Below are 10,595 nucleotides of genomic sequence, written 5' to 3'. Positions count from 1 at the left end.
GGGGAGAGGGGATTAGGATGCAGCTTGTTCTGCTGCAGGCAGAGGGGGCTCTCAGGCTGTACACGCTGCAGGCAGAGGTTGCTTTCCCCTTCCTGCCAGTAACTGGCCGGGGGAGCTGCGAGGGAACGGAGCAGCTGTGCCATGCAGCAGTGATTTTTCCCCCCCCCCCCATGTCTGTGGGGAGGAGAACCTGGCACAGTTCAGGCCTTTAAACAGCAGCGTCTCCTGCACTGGCCCAGACAGAGGCAGAGCCGCTCAGGGAGGGATGGCTTTTAATGTAAAGGATCTACATTGCATTCAGCCTCCACAGCTGCGATTTAAAACTCTCTGTAACATTCTGATGCCAACATGTGGCTCTGAGCTGAGGCCTGTCGCAGGGCCATGGTGGTTGAAGCGCAGCTCTGAGCGTCCCTTTCCCCAGGTGGGGGGAGGGATATACTTGGTGCTGGGCGGGGCCTGAGGCCCACACCTGGCCAGTGCCTGTGGGATGGGCAGTTCACTGCTCCCGGGGGGGACAGACTGAAGTGCCAGGGCAGGTTTTGACTGTCACTGCACAAATGTGCAGGGTCTCCTGAGTGTCCCACTGTGTGTGGTGGGAGGGGATGGGCACTGCCCAGAGCATGGCGCTCCTTGGGGCAGGACCACATCTCGTTATGGCTGCAGCGCCCAGCGCTATGGGGCCCTGACTCAAAAGGGGCTGGGAGCTGCTGTTAAGTATGAAATGATGCTCTGGGCAGCCTGAGCTGGGCTGCCTCTCCCTGCTTCTTGCCGCAGGGGAACCACGCCCCAGGCACTGCCACTTTTCTCTTCTTCTCCTCGGTGAGATGGAACGCCTGGCAGCAGGGCAGCAGCCGGCCACGTGCCCCGGCTTCCTGGCAAGTCCAGGGCTGCCGCCTCTGCTTCAGTCCCAGCTGGGGGCCTTGCCTTTCTCGCCTGGGGCTCTACGCACGTCCTTGAGGGAGGGCAGGTGTTGGGTGGGCAGGCAGCGGCGTGCAGACCCGCTGCTGTCGCACACGACGCGCGCAGGAGGCTCTCATGCTGCAGACCTGAAAGAAAAGCAGCTGTTTAATGCTCGTAGTTCCCCCTCCCTGCTCTCCAGAGCCCCCCGGGCCTCCCAGTGCCCCCCTCTCCTCCCGAGCCAGGCTGCAGGGTGTTAAGTCTCAGGGCTGGGCTCGGGGCCTGCATTCAGCAGCTTGGGGACTCCCTAAACAAGGACATGCCAGGAGCCCCCACAGGTTGCACCCGCTAATTCCATTGAGCAGCCGGGCTGAGAGCAGCTATCCAGAGGGGCAGATGCTGGTTTTGAAAGCATTATGGACGTGTCCCTGTGGGGGGTGTGTGTGTGTGTGTGTATGTGTGTGGGGGGGTGTTTGATGGCAGCCCCTGACCAGCTTTCCAGGCCCTGCTCTGAGCACACGCTGCAAGGGTGTCCCCCCAGTGCCTGGGGCAGGCCGTGCGGGGTGGGGGTGGTGTCTCTTTCCAGCAGCAGTATTGAGGGGTCTGTTCACACCTCCAGGCTACATGGGACTCCAGCGCCGCGCTCCAGCCACGCTGCCGCTCAGGTGATTAACGGCGCTCGGTTGGAATTCTCCTCCGGCGGCGTCTCGCCATCTGGGGACTGCCTCCTCTTCCGCCCACCTGCAAACAGCGGCCAGCCTGGGCTCAGTGCCCCGTGGGTCCCCAGACAGCGCTGTCCCGCCCTGGGGATGCTGCACTAGGGGAGGGGACAGCCCAGGCCCTTCATAGCACCTGGAGGCTGCTGGGTACTAGGAGCTAGTGGAGCCAGTTCCCCCAATGCTACAGCGGGGGGTGCTATTGCAGGGTGCAGTACCGCCTGCTGCCACCAGGGAAGGTGGAGAACTGGGCTCCCTGCAGCTGCTCCATCGCCCCAGTGCTTGTCCAGGCCCAGCAACAAGCAGCGTAACGGGAAGGGAGGGACCCCGGGGCTGGGCGGGCAGATCTGAGCGTAGGTGAAGGGGGGCAGTAGTAGACGAGGCTTCTTTCCCTTCCCCTCTCCCCATTCGGGCCCCAGGTTTTCACTCGATGTTAGTTGTTGGGTGCGGAACTGGTACCTGCAGCCTCCCTGCTGTTTGGGGCCCTGGCTGTCCTGCCCTGCACTGTATGTGCCCCCCGTACACCACTGGGGGCTGTGTGCCTGACTGGGCTCCCACGTTCTCCCCCCTGCCCTGGGGCTGGCTGGGTGCTTCACTCACTCAGTGTCCTCAGCAGCTTCTTGCCCAGGGTCTCCTCGGTGCCGCTCGCTGTCTCTCTGTTCGGGCTCTCTGGCTCCAGGGGGATGTCACAGCATTCGCTGGCTGCAACGGAGGAAGGTAAGAGCAGTGCTATCTCCGGGCAGGGCTCTCTGGAGCATCTTGGGCACCCGATGGGTGCATCCTCCAATTCCCTCCCCCCCCCTCCAGTGCAGCCACCCCTTCCAATACGCTAGTGGGGGCACATCCATCCCATGGGCCAGATCCCACCCCGGGGACTTACCCTGCCGCTTGCTGTTCTCCTCGTTGTCTGCCAGTTCCTCCCTGATGAAGGGGATTCCCTCCACGCGGAGGAACATGGAGTTGTTGGGGCTGCGGAGCCCGTCTGACCGGCTGCCTGTGGGAGACACCCCCATCCCTGGCGCGGGGAGGGGAAGTGTGTCAGTGTGAGCATCGGGGCCCAGGGGTGAATACGTGCCACGGGCAAGGCCCCGAGCGTGAAGGGATGTGTGTGTGTGCAGCTGGTGGTGTCGGGGTCTGATGGGTGCTAGGGAGTGTCGGAGGCTTGTGGGGAGTGGCTTGCCTGTGGGACTGGCCGTCAGGCGGCCATGGGGTGACTTACAAATGATGCTGTTCCTCTCATTCAGGAGGGTGGGAGTGGGGTCCTCCTTCGGGGTCTGTGGGGTCCCCCGGGCCGTCGGGGCCTTGGTGGAGTTGCCATCATTGAACGCCTCCATGTCGGGGGACTGGGGTGAGCTGTCCATGCGGCTGGCGGCCAGTGCGTTCTGGTACTGCTGCCGGGTGATCTGGCACAGGACAGACAAGCGAGCTCAGCTGGGCGAGTTCGGGGCCGTGGGGATGCCTGGTAGTTCAGCAGGGTGTGAACTGAGCTTCCAGGGGCATGGCCAGCTGCCTGGCTCCAAGTCCTTGGGGGAGCAACACTGCCTGCCTGCTGGGGGTGACGTTCACCTCTGTGTGGGGACAGCATCCAACCATGCCCCACTGAGGTCCTACTTAATCCTTGTTCTGGAGACTTCAGTGGGGCCTAGGCCTTGCGGCTCATCCCTGCACCGGGGGAAGTTCACACTGATACAGCAAATTGCTCTAATCCACATGATGCCCTGGCCCCTCCACCTGGGGGAGCAGCTGCTCCCCACCTGGTTATTTATCGTAGGGCTATTTACTGCATAAAGGCACTGGGTGCGCTAGGCAGAGCCTGCAAAGGGAGAGGGCTGTGTATGCGTGGCTGATAGAGACAACTCAGCGCTCGCATTGCCAAACGCAGCACGAGCCATCTCTGGAAAGCCATCGAGCTGGGCCCAGCGCCCAGGGACAGCACTAGCAGCTGGCTGGAAAGGCCCCGTTGCACCTCCTGATGGGGCAGCTGGACTCCCACCAGCGCCCTGCTTCTGTTCCTTTCCATCACTTGCTGCTTGTTCAGCGCCCTGCGGAGTCAGCGGGGTGTGTGTGTGTGTGTGTGTGTGTGTGTAAGGTTGTGACACAGATGTGCCCAGGCAGGTGTACTATTCCTGTGTTCGACCCTCCTCCCAATATTTTACTGAAAGGGGTCGTGGGTGGTCTCTGCCAAAAGCCAAGAACTCACTGGCTAGTGTGGTTATTCCAGGATGCTTGTACACCCAACATTTTTAGAGTTATGTGACAGGTAGAATATTATATTTAAAAAGGCGACCTGAACACCGAGCTAGATTGGCATGGGGGGACAAGGACAGTTACACTAGGGTCATAGGAGGAACAAGAGTGAAATCAGTGGGGGAATTTGCTCAATAGCTTAGCTGTCTATACACAAATTCAAGGAGTACGGGGAATAAACAGGAAGAACTGGAAGTATTAGTACATAAGCTTAATTATGGCTTAATTGGCATTACAGACTTGGTGGGATAAATCTGCTGATTGGAATATTGCTATAGCAGGGTACAGCTTGTTCAGAAGGGTCAGTCGGGAAAAGGGAGGAGGTGTTGCCTTGTACATCAAGAATATATACACCTGTTCTGAGGTGGTGAGTGTCAGACCAGTTGAAAATCTCTGGGTAAAGATAAAAGGGGGGAAAATAGAGGTGATGTCATGGTAGGTGTCTACTATAGACCACCAAATCAGGAAAAGGAGGTGGATGAAGCATTTCTAGAATAATAGAAATATCCAAAACACACAACGCGGTAGTAATGGGGGACTCTAACTTCCCAGACATCTGTTGGAAAAGTCATATGGCAAAACACAAAATTTACCATAAGTTCTTGGAATGTGTTGAGGACAACTTCTTGTTCCAGAAGGTGGAGGAAGTAAATAAGTGGGCAGCCGTTTTAGACTTGATTCTGACCAACAGGATGGAATTGGTTGTGAATCTGAAGGTGGAAGGCAATTTGGGTGAAGGTGTCATGAAATGAGAGATTTCATGATTCAAAGGAAAGGAAGGAGTGAGCGCAGCAGAATAAGGACAATAGACTTCAAAAAAGCAAATTTTAACAAACTCAGAGAACTGGTAGGTTAGGTCTCATGGGAAGCAAGTCTAAGAGGAAAAACAATTGAAGACAGTTGGCAGTTTCTCAATGAGACAATGTTAAAGGCAGAACTGCAAACTATCCCAATGCAAAGAAAAGACAGAAAGAATAGTAAGAGGCCAATATGGCTCCATCAGGAGTTATTTAATGATCTGAAAATCAAAAAGGAATCCTACAAAAGGCGGAAACATGGATGAATTGCTAAGGACGAGTATACAAGAATAGCACAAGCACGTGAGGACAAAATCAGAAAGGCTAAGGCACAGAATGAGTTACACCTAGCAAGGGACATAAAAGGCAATAAGAGGTTCCTTAAATACATTCGGAGCAAGAGAAAGATGAAGGAAAGTGTAGGTCCGCTGGTGTCCAGATGCTCAACACGATTAATACTAACAACAAGGGGGAAGGAACACAAGCCAAAATAAGGAAAGAACAGGCTAAAGAATATGTTGGTATGCTAGATGCATTCAGTTTGGCAGAGCCTGATGAAATTCATCCTAGGGTACTTAAGGAACTAGCTGAAACAATATTGGAGCCATTAGCAATTATCTTTGAGAATTCCTGGAGGATTGTGACACCCCAGAGGACTGAAGAAAGGTAACAATAATGCCTATATTTAAAAAAGAACAAAGAAGACCTAGGGAATTATAGAGCAGGCAACCTAATTTCGATACCTCAAAAGACTCAGGAACAAATGATTAAACAATTTGTAAACACCTAGAGGCTAATGGGGTTATGAGGAATAACCAGCATGGATTTGTCAAGAACAAATTATGCCAAACCAACCTAATTTCCTTCGTTGACAGGGTTCCTGACCTAGTAGATAGAGGTGAGCAGTAGGTGTGATATATCTTGGTTTTAGTGAGGTTTTTGATATAGTTCCTCATGACATTCTCCTACGCAAACTAGGAAAATGTGGTCTAGACGAAATTACTAGAAGGTGGGTGCTTAATTGGTTGAAAGACCATACTTGAAGAGTAGTTATCAATGGTTTGCTGTCAAAGTGGGAGGGCATATCCAGTGGGGTCCTGCAGGGTCAGTCCTAAGACTGGCACTATTCAGTATTTTCATGAAGAACTTGGATAATGGAGTGGAGAGTTTGCTTTTAAAATTAGTGAACAACACCAAGTTGGGAGGGGTTGCGTGCAACACCTGGGGGGGCAGAAATAGAATTGGTCTGAATTCAGTAATATGACATTCAATAAAGACAAGTGCAAAGTACTACACTAGGGAAGGAAAAATCGAATGTACAACCACAAAATGAGGCCTGACTGGGTAGGTGGCAGTGCTGCTGGAAAGGATCTGGGGGTTAGAATGGATCACAGTTTGAATAGAAGTCAACAGAGTCATACAGTTGTGAAAAAGGTGACCCTAATTCTGGGGTGTATTAACAGGAGTCTCGTATGTAAGACACGGGAGGTCAACGTCCTGCTCTTCTAGGCATTAGTGAGGCTTCAGCTGGATTCTGTGTCTAAAGGCTTGTCTTCGCAGTGGGTGTTGGTTTAGCAGGTCTAATGAAGGCCCACTAAATCGACGGCAGAGCGCTCTCTGGTCGACCCCCGGTACTCCAGCTCCCTGAGAAGGGTAAGGGACGTTGACTGGAGAGCGTCTCCCGTGGACACAGCGCAGTGAAGCCACCAGGGTAAGTAGTTATTCACGTAGCTGGAGCAGTGTAACTTAGGTTGACTTCCCCCGGTAGTGAAGACAAGCCCTAATTCTGGGCACCACACGTTAGGAAAGATGTGGGCAAACTGGAGAAAGTCCAGAGGGGAGCAACAACATGATAAAAGTTTAGAAAACTAGACCTATGTGGAAAGGGTAAAAAAACTGGGCATGTTTAGTTTTGAGAAAGGAAAATGAGGGGGGACGTGATAAGTCTTAAAATCTGTTAAGGGCTGTTCTACAGAGGACGGGGATCAATTGTTCTCCTTGGCCCCTGAAGGTAGGACAAGAACTAATGGGCTTAATGTGCAGCAAGGGAGATTTAGGTTAGATATTAGGAAAGCTTTCTAACTCTATGGGTAGCTACACTCCAGAATAGGCTCTAAGGCAGGCTGTGGCATCCTGGTCATTGGAGGTTTTTAAGAACAGGTTGGGCAAACACCTGGCAGGGAGATTCTAGGTTAACATGGTCCTGCTCCCACACAGGGGGCTGGAATAGTTGACCTCTCGAGGTCCCTTCAGGCCCTACATTTCCATGATTCTATGATTATGCTCCAAACCCTTTGTTGGAAGTGAAGCGTAATCACCTGAGGTGAGGCGGGTGTCAGCGCACTCAAGAATAAGATCAACAACTTTCAACCCAGCCCAACCCTGCATTTGCAGTCTGGACCAGGTGCAGTCTGGAGCATTTTCAAAGACAAAAAGAACCCCAAGAAAAGACTCTGCCTAGGGGCCCTCAGGGCCGAGCTGGAGCTGATGAAACGCCCTGGTTCTGAAAAGGGACAAAGTCTGGGACTCTGTAAGAGAAGACAAAATGGCCCAAGATGTCCTCCGTTACAGAGTCGATGCTCTGCCAGCAGGAGCGTCTCATGAAAAGTGGCTCCCAGCTCTCTGGACTGGACAGCGCTGTATGGACCGAGCGCTGGGTGAGAAATCCCTTAAGAAAGGAACTGGTTAATAAGTAGAGGCTATAGATTGCTGTCATGGGGTATAGGCCTCAGGTGGGCCTCGCAACCACGGAGTTAATGCAGGACCCACGGGCCATGCTGACTGGCAGCCTGACCACAGTTGGGGATAAAAGAGCCTAGAAGCAGGGGGTGGGGGCTGCCAGAGGAGCAAGAGGGGGCTGCCAGCGAGCTGGTGAGAAGCCACCCCAGAGTGGCAAGAGCCCAAGGGAGGGACGGCCAGAGCCACAGGCTGCAGCAGCCGCCAGCCCCAGGGAGCTGGGGCAGGAGAATTGTGGAGGACTGGTTCTGCCTGCCTGGATTAAGGGCCCTGAGCTGGACCCAGTGGAGTGGGTGAGTCTGGGTTTCCTTACCCACCCCCTTACAAAGCAAAGGGGTTCCAGGTCTCGTGAGGACAAGGGCTGGCTAGCTCCTGTCAAACATAAGGGGTGCCCCATACGCCCCCGTGGGGCAGAAATTAATGTCCTTGTCTCCACGATAGGTTGAGAGAGATTCAGACAAGGACAGATTGACAGCCCTGCCGATCCAAGCAGACTCTGTGCAATGCCCCGTCTGGCCTACGGGGGGCGCTGACACATGGGGTACCAGGCCACCATTGCATTTTATGTTTGTCTTTTACCTGTAACCTGGTGTTTCTAATAGTTTAACTTGCCTTTGTTCGAATCCTTATCTCAAACCTGGTTCAATACACTTCGGTTTGGTTTGACCTGGCGCTAAGGAGAGCGAGCTGAGGAGAAGCCAGTAACCTCGGGTGCTGCTTCGGGGGAGGCAGCGGATGGGTGCACGGTGCGGGTGCCCAGACGACAAGGGGCTGGGCGCTCCAGTGTGACAAGCTGGGGTGTACATTATTCGCCCACGGAGGGTGCGAGCCGGGAGTGGAGCGCGCATGTTGCCGGCAGCCGGTAGCTTTGGGAGAACGTCCCCTGCTGGGCACAGCCACGGCTCCCTCATGCTGGGGGCAAGTGGCAGCAATTCACCCAGACACCCCACAAAGCATCAGCCAGGTCTCCCAGCCCTGCGGCTACCTTGACGAACTGCACGTCGCAGAGGATGTGCACGGAGTAGTCGGGTGTGTAGATGTTGTTGCTGCTATTGTAGAGCTGGGTGCTGCTGCCCCCGTAGTCGTTGCGTTCCCGGTTTGGGGATTCGGAGCGATTCAGCCCGCTGCAGCGAGATGGCGATCGGTTTACTAGAGGCGGGGAGGGGAACAGAGATGGAGGCAGGGTGTGAGAGCGCTCTAGCACCAGGACAATGCCCACGCTAAGGTGCCAGAGACACCCCCCCCCTCCCCCCCACACACACAAAGGCTTTCTAGAGCTCCTGCCTGGCTGGGAGTCTCACCCTCTGGACTGATGCTCTGACAGATGGGGTCACTGGTGTCTTTGCTTCTCTCCAGACCACAGTGACCCTCTCCATCCTCTCCCCGCAAGAGGAAGCAGTGCAGAGCCCGGCCTCCTGGCCTGCAAAGGAAAAGGCCTCGGAGCAGCTGCTCACACAAGAAGCTGAAGGCAGGTGTGGCTGACTGAGCTGTCGCCGGGGTTGGAACGGGCAGCGCCATGCGGACAGCAGGGTGCTGAGCAGAAGGTGCAGATAGTGGAGGCCATGCAGGTGAAGGGGGGGGATATTGCTCCTTGGGCCTCACCCACACGTCACCCCTCCGCCAGCAGCACTCGCAGCTCCCCAGCACAGCAGGTTTCTAGGTTAGCACAGGGACCCGGAGAGGGGAGATGGGAGTAGTTGGGAAGAGACCCCCCAGGAGGGGCAGCCTGGCAGGCACAGGTTTATTCTCTCCCATGTGGGGCCTGCCGGCTGGGGGGGCTGGGGCAGTCGCTCGCTCTCGGACGTGCTCACGGGTACAGTTGTTAAAATACGGAATCGTATAAAGGTGACAGGAGACGGGCCGTCAGAACACAATGAGTGTGGGGGCTCGGACCGTAGAAGGGGAAGGGATTGCCTAGGTCAGGGAGTCCAGGCCCTGCGGTCAGGCCGTCCCGTCCCATCCCATCCATCGGCACGCCAGGATCCCACTTAAAACTGGTTAGGTGGTTTGCCCACTTGCTCCTATTAATGGGCTGTTCCAGGACGGCTGCCTGTCAGTTATATTGACTGACAGCCCTCACAACCAATGGAGAGCTGTGCTTAAGGCCCCTGGCAGTCCCTTTGCTCTAATGCAGTGAGCTGATGCTCACTGCTCCCAGTGTTGTTTGGTACAAATTACATTTACACCCACATTCCCCTGCAGCGTGGTTGTGTAGCCAGGGGAGGGTTATAAATGGTGTCTGACATGGGGCAGACACTGCAGAGCAGGGCTTCCTGTCAGTCATGTTAATTGACAGCCGCTGACATGCAGCTTGATGGATTCCAAGTGGTCAGTGGATTTATTAGTGAACAAAGGCAGCTTGTTCGTGGCACTGCTGATGTAAGTGTCTCTCTGACCTTTGCTCTTTTGGGACAAATACCCTTTTATTACTGTAATTCCCAGAAAGGAAACTGCTTGACCATAGAGCGTATCCATGACGGGCAGGTATAGGGATGTACAGGAGCAGCAATCAGCAAAACACAGCCAGGAAATGAAATTTATAAAAACCCAAACATAACCCAGCACCCACGCCCCCAGGATCCCTCATGCTGTGCCTAATTCGCTCCAGTCTGCCTCTGTCCTACACTCGGCCTGCCTGTCTGCTGGCTCCTTGTCCTTCGGGGTTGGCTCTTAGCACAAGCAACTCCTCCCCCCCCCGAGTCACCAGTGCCCCAGCAGTGTGTGTGTAACGGAGTGGGTCGAGCACACTACTGCGGTACTAACACGCGTGCACGTGCGGGGGCAGTAGTGCACGTGCCAGCCCCTCCCTGCATTTATGCGCAGAGCAGGTAACTGCACTGGGCTGCTCCTGGGCCCCCCAGGGCCTGGCTGCCACAAGGGCAGGGAGCTGGCAATGGCTCCGCCCATTTTGCCCTTCGTTTGAAGGTGCGTCTCTGGTGCAGAACCTTCTACAGCATGTGCCCCTCGGTTCGCGCACGCGGGGCGGCCCACAGCTGGGCGTGCCCCTCTGTTCGCGCACGCGGGGCGGCCCACAGCTGGGCGTGCCCCTCTGTTCGCGCACGCGGGGCGGCCCACAGCTGGGCGTGCCCCTCGGTTCGCGCACGCGGGGCGGCCCACAGCTGGGCGTGCCGCTCGGTTCGCGCAGTTTCACACACTGGGTACTTCTGCACTGTTCCTGTGCGGCCTGCTGCAGCGTGCGCTC

General features: G+C 55.3%; 1 protein-coding gene across 2 annotated transcripts; it reads right to left on the bottom strand.

The window, feature by feature from the left end:
* Nucleotides 1–262: 262 nt before the first annotated feature.
* Nucleotides 263–10,382, bottom strand: LOC117880215 (metal transporter CNNM1-like). Of its 2 annotated transcripts, XM_034776162.1 has the most exons (7): nt 8,695–10,350; nt 8,379–8,542; nt 2,833–3,016; nt 2,494–2,628; nt 2,214–2,315; nt 1,511–1,638; nt 263–1,046 (listed from the first exon to the last, which is right to left on the bottom strand). In XM_034776162.1, exons 1-6 carry the CDS (start codon nt 8,909–8,911, stop codon nt 1,559–1,561), a joined length of 882 nt encoding a protein of 293 aa, XP_034632053.1. In that variant the 5' UTR covers nt 8,912–10,350; the 3' UTR covers nt 263–1,046; nt 1,511–1,558. The 2 variants fall into 2 exon arrangements, with proteins under 2 accessions (XP_034632053.1, XP_034632054.1); XM_034776163.1 differs by lacking the exon at nt 2,494–2,628 and having other exon boundaries at nt 8,695–10,382.
* Between the last annotated feature and the right edge of the window lie 213 nt (nt 10,383–10,595).

The sequence above is a fragment of the Trachemys scripta genome, chromosome 7, assembly GCF_013100865.1.
Source record: "Trachemys scripta elegans isolate TJP31775 chromosome 7, CAS_Tse_1.0, whole genome shotgun sequence".
Classification (NCBI taxonomy): Eukaryota; Metazoa; Chordata; order Testudines; family Emydidae; genus Trachemys; species Trachemys scripta.
This window is presented reverse-complemented; position numbering and strand designations above follow the sequence as displayed.

Excerpts from the sequence above, each read along its gene's own strand:
- LOC117880215 (XM_034776162.1), bottom strand. The coding sequence starts at position 8,911 with ATGGCGCTGCCCGTTCCAACCCCGGCGACAGCTCAGTCAGCCACACCT. Across the intron at positions 2,316-2,493 it reads GGAGAACAGCAAGCGGCAGG|CCAGCGAATGCTGTGACATC; the intron begins GTAAGTCCCCGG and ends CCTCCGTTGCAG. Across the intron at positions 1,639-2,213 it reads GAAGCTGCTGAGGACACTGA|GTGGGCGGAAGAGGAGGCAG; the intron begins GTGAGTGAAGCA and ends CGCTGTTTGCAG.